This window comes from Rhinoraja longicauda, chromosome 18, assembly GCF_053455715.1.
Source record: "Rhinoraja longicauda isolate Sanriku21f chromosome 18, sRhiLon1.1, whole genome shotgun sequence".
NCBI classification, from domain to species: Eukaryota; Metazoa; Chordata; class Chondrichthyes; order Rajiformes; family Arhynchobatidae; genus Rhinoraja; species Rhinoraja longicauda.
The window spans coordinates 35315771-35331713 of record NC_135970.1 but is presented as its reverse complement, the minus strand read 5'-3'; the positions used below and the strand labels follow the sequence as shown (position 1 = coordinate 35331713).

The window sequence follows — 15943 nt, the reverse complement described above, 5'->3', positions numbered from 1 at the left end:
GCGTGGGTTTTCTCCGAGATCTTCGGTTTCCTCCCACACTCCAAAGACGTACAGGTTTGTAGGTTAATTGACTGGGTAAATGTAAAAAATGTCCCAGTGTGTGTAGGATAGTGTTAATGTGTGTGGATCGCAGGGCGGGGCGGACTCGGTGGGCCGAAGGGCCTGTTTCCGCGCTGTATCTCTAAATCTAAAAGACATGTTGGCTGGTGTGGGCAAGTTGGGTCGAAGGGCCTGTTTCCACGCTGTTTTATTAATCGTTGGTAGCCAGTGCCGTCTTCTTCGCTGCCGTGTGCTGGGGCAGCAGCAGGGCGAAGGCCGCGGATGGCAACAGAATTAATAAGCTCATCAGGAAGGCCGGCTCTGTCCTGGGGGCGGAGTTGGATTCACGGGAGGTGGGTCTTGGAGGGGAGGATGCTCCTCAAACTGCAGAGCATCCTGGACAATACAGCTCACCCCCTCCGTGTCACACTGGTCAACCTGAGGAGCACCTTCGGCAACAGACTGGTCCCACCAAGATGCAGCACAGAACGCCACAGGGGATCCTTCTTCCCTGTGGCTATCAAACTGTACAACTCCTCCCCCTTCTGTCGTGGGGTAAACTGATTCCCCTCCCCCCCCCCCCAATCTTTGCACATCCCCAATCCTGGACTTTCCACTCATCATTTAAAGTTATTTATCTATTTATTTATTTATCTATTTATTTACTTACTTATTTATTTAATTATTTATCTATTTATTTATTTATCTATTTATTTATTTATTTATTTATGTGTCCATCTATTTATCAATTTATTTATTTATTTATTTATTTATCTGTTTATTTATTTATTCATCTATTTATTTATTTATTTATTTATTTATTTATTTATTTATTTATTTATTTATTTATTTATCTATTTATCTATTTATCTATTTATCTATTTATTTATTTATTTATTTATTTATTTATTTATTTATTTATTTATTTATTTATTTATTTATTTATTTATTTATTTATTTATTTATTTATTTATTTATTTATTTATTTATTTACTTATTTATTTATTCATTGATTTATTTATTTATTTCTCTATCTATCTATTTATCGGTCTATTTACTCATTTATTTATTTATTTATTTATCTATCTATCTATCTATCTATCTATCTATCTATCTATCTATCTATCTATCTATCTATCTATCTATCTATCTATCTATCTATCTATCTATCTATCTATCTATCTATCTATCTATCTATCTATCTATCTATCTATCTATCTATCTATCTGTCTGTCTGTCTGTCTGTCTGTCTGTCTGTCTGTCTGTTTATTTTCCGGTCAATACAATACAACAGATTGACCATACAGTTGTGAAAGTTAAATAGTACGATACCATTGTATCAAAAATAAAACGATATAATCACATGATATTTTCTGACCGAAAAAAAAAAGGTGCAGGCAGAAGCCAAAGCTTATTGTGCCGACCCTTAATACTTAACAAAATATAATTTTTAAAAAACAGAACATCATAAGTCCGAAGCAGGTAAACAAAACATAGAAAGAAACACAAATATAGTCAAGAACCATCATTTCTGTCGTGTCAGTCATTTCTCAGTGCCGATCACATGTTTTGTATCTTTCAAATGTAATATTTCTGAACATTTTCTTGAATTTACACATATTACGACATGTTTCATGTATCTTGTTGTTGTTTTTGCGACGGTTGGCAGACCGATTTCCCTCCTGGGATAAATAAAGTTCCATCGTATCGTATCGTATCGTATCGTATCGTATCGTATCGTATCGTATCGTATCGTATCGTATCGTACGACTCAATGACTCTTTGACGCTTTCTTTTCCCTTCCGCCCTAGAATGGAAATATCTGCTGCTCCGTTGAAGTGGAGTGCCTCTACAACAACTGAAGCCAACTTTCTGGACTCATCCCCTACCTGGGTTAATCGTGAAAGCATACCGCAAAAAGGCCCTCCTGTCGCCGAACCAAAAGCTACCAAATGGAGCAAGAAATCCAAGAGTTTGTGTGTCATTGAACCGCCCTGCACTTTTGTAGATGTCCACTTCCAATACTTTTCACTTTCAAACACAAGGTTGGGACTTCCCATTACCATACTGTTAGAAAATACCACTTCTATATTTTTTACAAACTTTTTGGTGGCTCCGTGTGGAAAAACTGGGTGTTTTACCTGTGCCCGCAGGTAACATCTATCCCGATTTGTTGTCGTGTTCCTTTGTAAATCAATTATCTATAATAGTGTGTAATGAGCCTTCGAGCGCCGAACGCCTTCAGTGTTTTTAAATTCCATAGTTTTCTGTCCAAAAATGCTCAACTAAATTAAACACCATTGAACTCCATGTGCTGAACACAAATTTAGACGAAGATGGTAGGGTTTTTCCCTTGGAAGGAGGATCCAAAATGCTTCCTGCAATTTTATTCTTTGGTTGTAAAGATAAAGTGGTGAATGCTTCCTGAGTTTTGCACTCAACAGTTCTCAAGCAGAAGATATCCATTTTCCTATCGGGCAATTAAAAGAAACCACAAATCTAAAACGGTACTGCAATTTCTGAAAATGACCGAGCGTCCAAGGCGAATATGTACATCGAGAGAGGTAGAAACGTTCTTGATTAGGAAGGGCTTCAAAGGTTATGGGGAGAAGGCGGGAGAATGGAGAATTCATTGCCACAGACGGCTGTGGAGGCCAAGGCATTGGGTTTACTAAGCGGAGGTTGTTAGTTTCTTGACTGGGAAGGGTGTCACAAATTACAGAGAGAAGGCAGGAAAATGGTAAAGAGAGAGTAATACAGATCGGCCATGATTGGATGGTGGAGCAGACTCGATGGGCCGAATGGCCTGATTCTGCTCCGATGTCTTATGAAATTTACTTCTGTTGTAGTGGAGGGTTAAATTACCACAATTAACTTATGTGGGTTTTTATAAATAGTGTTGTTGTTGGAATTTTAAAAAAAATTATCATTGCAACTCTCTCTACACTATGGATCTCAAGACTCAGTAAACTAAGTATCTAAACTAAACTAAAATAAAATAAAATAGACTAACAAAGGTGCAGGAAGTAACTGCAGATGCTGGTTTACACCGAAAATAGGCACAAAGTGCTGGAGTAACACAGCGGGACAGGCAGCATCACTGGAGATAAGGAATGAGATGACGTTTCAGGTCGAGACCCTTCTTCAGTCTCGATCCGAAACGTCACCCATTAAACCAACAGAGGAATCTTCCGAAGTTGACACGGATGTGATGTTGATTGTATTCCTTCTCTGTTTTGCTTTAACTGATTGCTTACCCAGTCGTAAAATGGTGGGTGGCACGGTGGCGCAGCGGTAGAGTTGCTGCCTCACAGCGCCAGAGACCCGGGTTCCATCCTGACTGCGGTTGTGGTCTGTACGGAGTTTGTACGTTCTCCCCGTGAACTGCGTGGGTTTCCCCCGAGACCTTCGGTTTCCTCCCACACTCCAAAGACGTGCAGGTTTGTAGGATAGTTGCCTTGGTGTAAATGTAAAATGTCCCTAGTGTGTGCAGGGTAGTGTTAATGTGAGGGGATCGCTGGTCGGTGCGGACTCGGAGGGCCAAAGGGCCTGTTTCCGCGCTGTATCTCTATGCTAAAGCAATAAGAATAATCACCTCCAGCAGACATTAGTGAAGACACCAAGTGCGCTCCTTGTGGGCTATGGCCATTTGGAGATCCTCCTTGACTGTGAAGGCCATTGGCTATGGGCACAGCTGTTATCTGAATACAAACTGAAAATGATTTATTCCCAGGATGTTTCCCGCAATAATGAGGCAGCAATATAAATAACGGTAAAACTAACTCCAATTAATTTGAGCCACAACCGCTGCAATTTCAGAAATGTTCTGGCATCAGCTTTGATTTGCCTTGCAGGGATTAACAAATCGCCTAGAATGTTGCTGTGGTACAATGTTGGGAGGGTCGGGAAATCATAAGTTCATAAGTGATAGGAGAAGCATGAGGCCATTCGGCCCATCAAGTCTACTCCGCCGTTCAGTCATGGCTGATCTATCTTTCCCTCTCAACCCCATTCTCCCTGCCTTCTCCCCCATGACCCCCGACACTCGCACTGATCAAGAACCTATCTATCTCTGCCATTGGCTTGGCCTCCACAGCCTTCTGGGGAATGGGGAACTTGCTTTTTCAGACAGCTAGATCAGGTGGTCAAAAAAAGGCTTTTGGCACATTGGCCCTCATCAGTCAGAGTATTGAGTACAGCAGTTGGGAGGTCATGTTGCAGTGGCGTAAGACACTTGTGAGGCAGCATTTAGAGCATTGTGTTCAGTTCTGGGCAGCACGTTACAGGAAAGATGTTGTTAAGTCGGAAAAAGTGCAGTGAAGATTTACGAGGACGTTGCCAGGAGTCGAGCGTGTGAGCTACAGGGAGAGGTTGAGTAGGCTGAGTTTCTATTCCTTGGAGTGCAGGAGGATGAGGGGTGATCTTATAGAGGTGTACAAAATCATGAAAGGAATTGATCGGAGAGATGCACATCGCCTCTCGCCCAGAGTAGGGGAATCGAGAACCAGAGGATCTGAAGTGAACGGAGAAAGATTTAATGGGAATCTGAGACGTAACGCAAAGGGTGGTGGGTGTACGGAACAAGCTGCCAGAGGAGGTAGTTGAGGCAGGGGCTATCCCAACATTTACACTGCAAGGGCCAGGAGGCGAGCGGGCAAGATCATCTCTGACCCCTCTCACCCTGGCCACAAACTCTTTGAAGCACTTCCCTCTGGAAGGCGACTCCGGACTGTCAAAGCAGCCACAGCCAGACATAAAAACAGCTTTATTTCCACGAGCAGTCGCTCTACTCAACAACCAAAGGTCTGTCTCCTCCTTTTGCTCTGGTATCTCTTCACGTGTTTAAATTACAAGTTCACATGTTTAAATTATAATGTTATATTCTTAATTGTTTACTGTATGTCGTGTTGTTACTTGCGATCAAAGCACCAAGGCAAATTCCTTGTATGTATACATACTTGGCTAATAAAATTTATTCAATTCAATTCAATTCAATTAAGAAAGAATTAGATTCACGGATAGGACAGGTTTATCATATCATATCATATATATACAGCCGGAAACAGGCCTTTTCGGCCCTTCAAGTCCGTGCCGCCCAGTGATCCCCGTACATTAACACTATCCTACACCCACTAGGGACAATTTTTACATTTACCCAGCCAATTAACCTACATACCTGTACGTCTTTGGAGTGTGGGAGGAAACCGAAGATCTCGGAGAAAACCCACGGGGGGAGATGTGGGCCCAACGCAGGCAGGTGGGACTAGTGTAGCTGGGACATGTTGGTCGGCACGGGTGAGTTGGGCCGAAGGGCCTGTCTCCACGCCGTATGGCTCTATGACTCTATGATAAGCAAAAGATGTCCCAATGATTGTGAGAAGACAGCAGGGAGATGGCCAGCACCTGTCTTTCAATCAACACCTTGTGCTGATAAGATACTCAGCGTTATTTACGGGACTTTGCTGTGTGAAAACATGCTGTCATTTTTGCTAAAACAACGACAAGATTCCAAAAGTATCTATTGACTCCAAACATTTTAGGAAGTCTTGGTATCAAAGAAAGGTGTTAATTGAATGTGTAGTCTTTAATTTTGCTTCACGTCTCTAATGAAAGAAGTTAGCAATGGAAGAACCATCATTGAGGATGGTGACAAACAGATATAAATACACCAGATACTCTCATTTAGAGGAGACTAGACCAAGTGGATCCGTTGGGCCCAAACCTCTCCTGCATTGGTGCAGCACCCTCTCCTCCCCCTTCCTCCCCACTCCACCCCCTCAACCCCCCTTATCCTCCCTCCCTCCCCCCCTCCCTCCCTCCCTCCCTCCCTCCCTCCCTCCCTAGGAGATAGATTTCAACTTTAAAATGTGAATAACTTTAAAAATATAACACCGATTTCAATGAAACTTCTTCCATTAGCACCAAAGGGACAACGGTGAGTAAGGTGGGCCTAAAATTGTTGCACTATCGTGTACCGATTTGGCTGTAGTACAGGAACAAACAAACAAACAAACGAGAGTTTTAGTATATAGATGTGCGGGGCAAATATTATACCACAGAGGGCGGCGCGGTGGCACAGCGGTAGAGTTGCTGCCTTACAGCGTTTGCAGCACCGCAGACTCGGGTTCGATCCTGACTACGGGTGCTGTCTGTACAGAGTATATACGTTCTCCCCGTGACCCGCGTGGGCTTTCTCCGAGATCCCATTATTCAGACAGAACCTTCTCTCCGGAGATGCTGCCGGCCCCGCTGAGTTACTCCAGCATTTTGTGCCTATCTTCGATTTGAACCGGCATTGGCAGTTCAACGTGGGTTTTGTAGGTTGGGACCACTTTCCTCAACGTGGGTTTTGTAGGTTAATTGGCTTCGGTAAAAAAAAAATTGTCCCTAGTGTGTGGGATGGAAGCAGTACAGGAGGTGATCGCTGGTCGAGGCGGACTCGGTGGGCCAAAGGGCCTGTTTCCACACTGCGTCTCTCAGCCCAAACCCAAACCCAAACCACAAAGAGCTGGAGTCACATCAGCGGGGGCAGGCAGCATCTCTGCAGAACTGGATGGCACTTGACAATACATCCATCATAGATATTTCCTGGCATTGTCACATGTCTCTGGTGTTGGGTTCCGCTTGGTTGAGAGAAGACAGATTTGCAGCCCAGAAGCCAGGAGTGGGTCCTTTGCCAGAAGTTAAAAGGACATCTGTTACTCACACTCAGTCCAAGGCTGGCATCGGTGTGGTTTATCTGCTACACACACACGCGCACACACACACACACACACCATGAAGCTCAGTACAGTTCGCCCGACACAAACACACAACATGAAGCTGGCACACTAAGGTTCAGCTGCGCACACTGCCTGTGAATTTCCACTAGGATGGCATCTGCCACATACATTGGCATGTGGTTGGTGGAGGCTAAGTCATCGAGTATTTCTAAAGCAGAGACTAACAGATTCATGATTAGTGCGGGTGTCAGGGGTTAACGGGGAGAAGGCAGGAGAATGGGGTTTGAGAGGGAGAGATGGATCGGCCATGATTGGATGGCGGAGTAGACTTGATGGGCAGAATGGCTTAATTATGCTCCTATGACTTATGGAACTCTGATCATTGGCTGCAAGGGTATTGTTGTCAAGAAGATGCATTTCATCTGTTCTTTTACTCATTATTTCCATCTTTATATCACTTAAAAAATATATATTTATTTTAAAGTCAAACGGCATGGAAACGGGCCATTCAGCCCCCGACCAAAATGCCCCGTCTACACTAGCCTCACCTGCCCACGTATGGCCCATATCCCTCTAAACCTGTCCTATCCATGCATTCTCACCTTCCACCCCACCAACCAGCGGATCCAACAAATCATCCACCAACATTTCCGTCACCCACAACGGGACCCCACCACTGGCCATATCTTCCCATCCCCTCCCCTCTCTGCGTTCCGCAGAGACCGTTCCCTCCGTAACTCCCTGGTCCACTCGTCCCTTCCTACCCAAACCACCCCAACCCCGGGCACTTTCTCCTGCAACCGCACGAGATGCAACACCTGTCCCTTTACCTCCCCCCTCAACTCCATCCAAGGACCCAAACAGTCTTTCCAGGTGAGACAAAGGTTCACCTGCACCTCCTCCAACCTCATCTATTGCATCCGCTGCTCTAGATGTCAACTTATTTACATCGGCGAAACCATGCGCAGGCTCGGCGATCGCTTCGCTGAACACCTGCACTCGGTCGGCATTAACCAAACTGATCTCCCGGTGGCCGAGCACTTCAACTCCCCCTCCCATTCCCAGTCTGACCTTTCTGTCATGGGCCTCCTCCAGTGCCATAGTGAGGCCCACAGGAAATTGGAGGAACAGCACCTCATATTTCGCCTGGGCAGCTTGCAGCCCGGTGGTATGAACATCGACTTCTCCAACTTTAGATAGTTCCTCTGTCCCTCCCGTCCCCTCCTCCTTCCCAGATCTCCCTCTATCTTCCTGTCTCCACCTATATCCTTCCTTTGTCCCTCCCCCCTGACATCAGTCTGAAGAAGGGTCTCGACCCGAAACGTCACCCATTCCTTCTCTCCCGAGATGCTGCCTGACCTGCTGAGTTACTCCAGCATTTTGTGAATAAATACCTTCGATTTGTACCAGCATCTGCAGTTATTTTCTTATACTACCCATGCATTTACTCTTCTCTTTTCCTTGCTTCCATTTCTCTCTTTATTTTTTCTGTTCATTTTCACCTCTTTGTTTCTTGATGACCTCCATTCTCCCACTCGTTCTCCCTCCCTTTCATTCCTGTGAGTGGATCGAATGTCATTGCAGCCACTTCATGTCTCGTTCAGCAGGAATGAACAATCGGGCGGCCTTGTCACGGCTGCAAACTCAAACTTGCATTCGTCCCGTTCACTTCATTACTGTTTAATCCCAGGAATCCCAGCGAGTGGCACGGTGGTGCAGCCGTAGAGTTGCTGCCCCACAGTGCCAGTTCGTCTTAGGCCCCCTCGGTCATGGCTGACCATGGGTGATGCATCCTAGTTGGCTGCTTGCTCCACACCTCGGCTAGAGCAGCCTCGCTTGTGGCTGAAGAGACCAATGCGGGAGTGACGGTCTCTGTCACAAAGGTCACACTTGTGTGTGGTCTCTGGTCTGTTGAAGTTGCTGCGCTTCTTTCTGCGTGCCCGCTTTTCTGCCGCTGCGTTCATCAGTTTCTCTTCCCCCGTTTTGAGTTGTTGGTTCAGTGTACCTCTACACCTCGTGCGGTCAGCTGCAAGGCTCTCCCAGGACTCCACATCGATGTCGAGCGCCTTCAAATCTCTCTTGCAGACATCCTTGTAACGTAGCTGGGGGCGGCCGATGGTTCTCCTCCCAGATGTCAGCTCTCCGTAGAGGATGTCTTCTGGGATACGGCCATCCTCCATGGGGTGGACATGGCCCAGCCACTGCAGCCTGCGCTGCCTGAGTAGAGTGTACATACTCGGAAGGCCAGCGCCAGACAGAATCTCGGCGTTGGACACTCTGTCTTGCCAGGATATACCCAGGATACGGCGGATGCTTCTTAGGTGGAAGGTGTTGAGTCTTCTCTCCAGTCTGGCATATGTAGTCCATGTCTCACTGCCGTACAGCAGCGTGCTGTTGACACAGGCATTGTAGACTGCTATCTTTGTCTTCACTGTCAGCTTTGGATTGGTCCACACTCGAGTTGTGAGGGAAGTGAGAGTTGTAGCTGCCTTCCCGATCCTCTTGTCAACCTCCGTGTCCAAGGAGAGGTTGTTGGTGATGGTGGAGCCGAGGTACGTGAACTGATGGACGGCATCGAGTTCGTAGTCGTCGATGGTGATGACAGGCAGTGCCTCTGTATCCTGCCCCAGGACGTTCGTCTTCTTCAGGCTGATGGTCAGCCCAAAATCCTTGCAAGCCCGATAGAAGCGGTCCATCAGTGACTGTAGTTCCTGCTGGGTGTGGGACACAACTGCTGCGTCATCGGTGAACAACATGTCTCTGATGAGAGCTTCACGTACTTTTGTCTTGGCTCGGAGGCGGATGAGGTTGAAGAGCTTGCCGTCTGATCTAGTACGCAGGTAGATCCCCTCTCTTGCTGTGCCGAAGGCATGTTTCAGGAGGAGAGCGAAGTAGATCCCAAAGTGGGAGTGAGGACGCAGCCTTGTTTGACGCCACTGTGGATGACGAAGGGCTCCGAGAAGCTGCCATTGAACTGCACTGTCCCCTTCGTGTTGATGTGGAAGGATTCTATCATGCTCTGCAGTTTTGGTGGGCAGCCGATCTTTGGGAGAGCCTTGAATAGGCCATCTCTGCTGACGAAGTCGAACGCCTTGGTGAAGTCATTGAAAGCAACATACAGGGGCATCCGCTGTTCTCTGCACTTCTCCTGGAGCTGGCGAAGGGAGAAGACCATGTCTACTATTGACCTTCCAGCTGGGAAACCGCACTGTGACTCTGGGTAGACACGTTCTGCCAGCTTCTGCAGGCGGATCAAGATGACCCGAGCAACGACCTTGCCGACGATGTTGAGGAGGGAGACGCCTCTGTAGTTGTTGCAGTCGCTTCTCTCGCCCTTGTTCTTGTCGAGGGTAATGATCGTGGCATCCCTCATGTCCTGCGGTACAGCTCCTTCTTGCCAGCACTGGCAGAGAACTTCATGCAGAGGAAGCAGTAAGGTAGTCTTGCAGTGCTTGATCAGGTCAGGGGGAATCCCATCACTGTCTGGGGCCTTGCCTGAAGCCAGGCTGTCAATGGCCTTGCTGAGCTCTTCTACCGTCGGCTCTCCATCTAACTCACCCATGGTCGGCAGGCACTCGATGGCGTCAAGGGCTGAGGAGGACACAGTGTTCTCTCTCGAGTAGAGGTCGGAGTAGTGTTCCACCCATCTCTCCATCTGCTGGCATTTGTCTGTGATTACTTCCCCAGTGGAGGATTTGAGGGGGGCTGTCTTGTTCTGGACTGGTGCTAGTGCCTTCTTAATGCCATCGTACATTCCCCTGATGTTCCCCATTATGGCGGCCGTCTGGATGTCCTCACTAAGCTGTGCCCAGTACTCATTGGCACAATGCCTGGCAGTCTGCTGAGCCTTGCTCCTGGCAGCCCTGAGGATCTGCAGGTTCTTCTCGTTGGCTGGCCGCTTGTACTCGGCTAGGGCGGCGCGCTTGGCTTCGATGTCGGGAGTCATCTCGGTCGACTTGACCTCAAACCAGTTGCGTGTCTTTGAGATCTTCTTCCCAAAGCTAGCCAAGGCATGGTGTCCCGCAGAGTTCCCCACTTCTCTGTTGCAGAGTCTCCAGGACGCGAGGTGCCAAGTTCTCCCTCAAAAGCCTCTGCAAACTGTTGCACGAGGTCTGGATGACATTGATGCGGGGTTTCCCCTGCTTCTTGGTACGGTAGAACCTCTTTGGTTGCAGCCTGATCTTGCAACACACCAAGGAGTGGTCTATGTGGCAGTCTGCACTGCGGTGGGAGCGTGTGTGGAGAACGTGCTTGTGGGTGGCACGTCTGACTAGGATCAGATCCAGTTGATGCCAGTGCTTTGAGCGTGGGTGCCTCCAGGAAACCTTGTGCTGGGGCTTTGTCTGGAAGTACGAGTTGGCGATGCACAGGTCATGGTAAGTGCACAGCTCCAGCAGTCGCTGTCCGTTCTCATTCATTTTGCCCACACCACACTGCCCAAGGCAGGAAGACCGCGATTCGTGGCCTGCACCCACTCTGGCGTTGAAGTCGCCCAAGGGATCAAGTTCTTCCTTGCTGGGGATGCTGCTGACGATGGATGCGAGGTTCTCGTAGAACTCGTCCTTTGTGTGTGATGTGGAGGACATTGTGGGGGCATACACGGTGACAAGGGTGACCGGGCCTGCGGTGGTGTTGAGGTGGAGAGTCAGGAGTCGTTCTGAGCCATTTCTGCCTGGTTCCTCCGTTCAGCAGGCTGTTCCTTACTGCGAAGCCTACTCCGTGCTCTCTGGGCTCGTCAGAGTCCTTCCCCTGCCAGTAGAACGTGTAGTCACTTCAGTGTGCCCGAGCCTGCCAACCTTGTTTCCTGAAGGGTGGCTATGTCTACGTTGAGTCTCTTGAGCTCGTTGTTTATGACAGCTGTTTTCCTGGAATCGCTGATGTCGTGTGGGTTTCCAGAGAGGCCGGTCGCCATTGTCCGGACATTCCAAGTGCCCAGTTTTGGAGCTGGTCTCTTTTGACGTGTCGTTTTGTTGGCAGGTGCGATGGTTGCGATCTGCTGTTGGGATGGTTCCTGATCCCCGTGTACCCAGTGAGGATAGCAGACCGTGGTGGGACAGCACCTTATTGGCTGGGGGCTGCCCAGCTTGAGGCGGGCGGCAGCTGTCCAGTGAGATCCGAACATCCCTCCCACCGTCGGGAGCCACCCCCTGGCGCCTCGCTTAACGCCAATCTAGCGGTGACTTATAACCGGTCGCTGTTGCTCCCCGTGTTGTGGAGTTGTCCTCTCCAGGCAGTAGGTGTAGGTTTGCAGCTGAGTGATGTGTGGGTCGGATGCAGGCCTGGGCGATGTCATATGAAGGACAGGCTGTTGTCCATGCAGCACGTCCCGCCTCTCCATGTCGCTGGTCGATCCAAAGGAACAGCAGGGCCGATACAGTTTGGCACCAGCGCCATCGCAGGAGCTGCCAGAACCAGGTTGTGGACAACGACCAACTGCCTTCGGGTCTCCGACTCTGGATTTTTCTTGAGGTTTACTCCTGGAGCCTTTTCCGTGACTGGACATGGCCACAAGGCAGTGGAGGTTTTAGATCAGAGTTCTCCCTCTCCGAGATGGACTGCCCTCCCAGGCTGACCAGCCTCATCTGCCCGAGACTCGTGGGGGCAGGAGCGTTTACCTTCCCGCGCAGGTCTGTGAAACCTGCCCACTGCCCACAGTGCCAGAGACACGGGTTCAATCACGACCACGGGCACTGTCTGTACGGAGTGTGTACGTTCTCCCCGTGACCTGCGTGGGTTTTCCTCACTGATTTACCCCAGCTTTTTGTGTCTTTCTACGGTTTAAACCAGCATCTGCGGTTCCTTCAAACTCATACCTGTGTATATATTTTACCAATATTTGTTTCATAAAATGTGTTTGTTTATTTTCTTTTCTGATGTTGTTTTTTTCAGTTATTTTCCAGTAGAACTGTTCACTTTGCAGCTGAATTGGAGACTAGCACCCACCCTTGAGAAGTAAAATGGATGGATGATTGAGGGTTACTGGCTTCAAAGTTTCTGATGACAAAGGAGCTGTGTTTGTTGAAAATTGTTAGAATATTGCACCTTCTCAGAGTGATCTGCCATGTTGTTGTTGAAGATAAACCCAAAATGCCGGAGTGAGTGGGACAGGCAGCATCAATGGAGAGAAGGGTCTCGACCCAAAACATCACCCATTCCTTCTCTCCAGAGATGCTGCCCGTCACGCTGAGTTACTCCGGCATTTCGTGTCTTTCTACAGTGTAAACCAGCATCTGCAGTTCCTTCCTACACATGTGGTATTGATATGTTTATCGTATGTTGAAATAGTGTGTAAGGTTTAATTTTTTTTTAGATATCCGTGTTTAATGTTACTATAAGTTCATAGGTATCGCAAAATGCTGGAGTAACTCAGCAGGTCAGGCAGCAGCTGGGAGAGAGGGAATGGGTGACGTTTCGGGTCGAGACCCTTCTTCAGACTGATGGGTCTCGACCCGAAACGTCACCCCCACCCATTCCCTCTCTCCTAGATGCTGCCTGACCCGCTGAGTTACTCCAGCATTTTGTGATACCTTCGATTTGTACCAGCATCTGCAGTTATTTTCCTACATAGGTTCATAGGTTCTTGATTAGTACAGGTGTCATTGCCACAGACGGCTGTGGAGGCCAAGTCAGTGGATATTTTGAAGGCATAGATAGATTTTTGATTAGTACGGGTTGTCAGGGGTTATGGGGAGAAGGCAGGAGAATGGGGTTAGGAGGGAGAAATAGATCAGCCACGATTGAAGGTGGTGGCGTGGACTTGATGGGCCGAATGGCCTAATTCTGCCCCTATCACTTATGAAATTATGTTTAACGTTGTTGATGCTTGACTGTGTTTTGTTCAGTTTCAACAAAGTCACACGATGTTACGTGTATCCCGTCGGCACGGTGGCGCAGCGGTAGAGTTGCTGCCTTACAGCGAATGCAGCGCCGGAGACTCAGGTTCGATCCTGACTACGGGCGCCGTCTGTATGGAGTTTGTACGTTCTCCCCGTGACCTGCGTGGGTTTTCTCCGAGATCTTCGGTTTCCTCCCACACTCCAAAGACGTGCGGGTTTGTAGGTTAATTGGCTGGGCAAATGTAAAAATTGTCCCTAGTGTGTGTAGGATAGTGTTAGTGTGCGGGGATCGCTGGGCGGCACGGACCCGGTGGGCCGAAGGGCCTGTTTCTGTGCTGTATCTCTAAATCTAAAAAAAAAAATCCCTACAATATAATTTTCAGAATATTCCATTTGACACAACTGTACATTGGACTTCACACCAGAAGTACTGAGGGAGGTGTAAGGCATAATTACAAATGTTTTTAAAACACTTCCCTTTATCGTCAAGTTAACCTCTGACACGTGGTTTGGCGCAAATAAGTTATGAATGGTACATCGTGCGGCACGGTGGCACAACGATAGAGTCGCTGCCTCATAGCGCCGGAGACCCGGGTTCGATCCTGTCTGCACGGAGTTTGCACGTTCTCCCCGTGACCTGCGAGGGTTTTCTCCGAGATAGACAATAGACAACAGGTGCAGGAGTAGGCCATTCGGCCCTTCGAGCCAGCACCACAGTTCAATGTGATCATGGCTGATCATTCTCAATCAGTACCCCGTTCCTGCCTTCTCCCCGTACCCCCTGACTCCGCTATCCTTATATCTCCGCTATATCTATCTCTCTCTTGAATGCATTCAGAGAATTGGCCTCCACTGCCTTCTGAGGCAGAGAATTCCACAGATTTACAACTCTCTGATGAAAAAGTTTTTCCTCATCTCCGTTCTAAATGGCCTACTCCTTATTCTTAAACTGTGGCCCCTGGTTCTGGACTCCCCCAACATTGGAAACATGTTTCCTGCCTCTAACGTGTACAACCCCTTAATAATCTTATATGTTTCGATAAGATCCCCTCTCATCCTTCTAAATTCCAGTGTGTACAAGCCTAGTCGCTCCAGTCTTTCAACTTACGACAGTCCCGCCATTCCGGGAATTAACCTAGTAAACCTACGCTGCACGCCCTCAATAGCGAGAATATCCTTCCTCAAATTTGGAGACCAAAACTGCACACAGTACTCCAGGTGCGGTCTCACTAGGGCCCTGTACAACTGTAGATCTTCGGCTTCCTCCCACACTCCAAAGATGGACAGGTTTGTTGGTGAATTGGCTTGGTGTAAATGTAAAATTGTCCCCTGGTGTGTGTGTGTAGGATAGTGTTAATGTGCGGGGATCGCTGGTCGGCGCGGACTCAGTGGGCCGAAGGGCCTGTTTCCGCGCTGTATCGCTAAACTAAAATCTTAAACTATATAGACTCCACCATGACAATTCAATTCACCCAAAAATTCAACTGTTCAGCACTAACTATATTTTAATTTGTTATTTGTACAACTCATGACACCGTCAGTTATGACCGCACGGTCTCATTTTTATTTACTGTGTCTGAATCATTTGATGTACATAGAGGTTAATTGGTGTTGGTAGAATTGTGGTGTAATGAAAAGCTTCTATCTGTACATCGAGGGAATGTTTCTGTTCAATATACTTAAAGGTTATTTACTTTGATACCTGCCTTTGACAGGTTATTAAAGAACGGTGCATTTTAATCTGCTTTGTTGAATAATGGAACAATAAATGTGGATTTTTGTATCGGCCCAAGTGTTTTTCTTGCGTATCTCCATGGGTCACCCTGCCAGAGGTGGTTGCCAATGGCAACAGTGAGCAATTGTTGGCCACCCTTGTTGCTGGTCAGGATGTCCAGTTGGCAAACATAGAAAATAGGTGCAGGAGGAGGCAATTTGACCCTTCGAGCCAGCGCCGCCATTCAATACGATCACGGCTGATCATCCAAAATCAGAACCCTTTCCTGCTTTCTCCCCATATCCCTTGATTCTGTTAACCTTAAGAGCTATATCCAACTCTCTCTTGAATACATCCAGTGAATTGGCCTCCACTGCCTTCTGTGCCAGAAAATTCCACAGATTCACAACTCTCTGGGTGAAAGCGTTTTTCCTCATCTCAATCCTAAATGGCCTGCCCCATTTATTTTTAAACTGTGACCCCCCTGGCTCTGGACTTCCCCCAACACCGGGAACATTTTTCCTGCATCGAGCACGTCCAATCCCGTAAGAATTTAAAATCTCAGAGATAAATCTCTTTCTCGTCAGTGACACAGTGGCTCAGCGGTAGAGTTGCTGCCTTACAGCGGAGGA

General features: G+C 47.7%; 1 protein-coding gene across 1 annotated transcript in view; it reads left to right on the top strand.

The window, feature by feature from the left end:
• Positions 1 to 13091, top strand: part of LOC144602175 (protein kinase C-binding protein NELL1-like) — a 32222-nt gene extending 19131 nt beyond the window's left edge. The window contains exon 5 of the mRNA XM_078414911.1: positions 1851 to 13091. Within this exon, the coding sequence (XP_078271037.1) occupies positions 1851 to 1901 (51 nt within the window). The 3' untranslated portion in view covers positions 1902 to 13091. The remainder of the gene's footprint in view (positions 1 to 1850) is intronic.
• The last annotated feature ends 2852 nt before the right edge of the window (positions 13092 to 15943 follow it).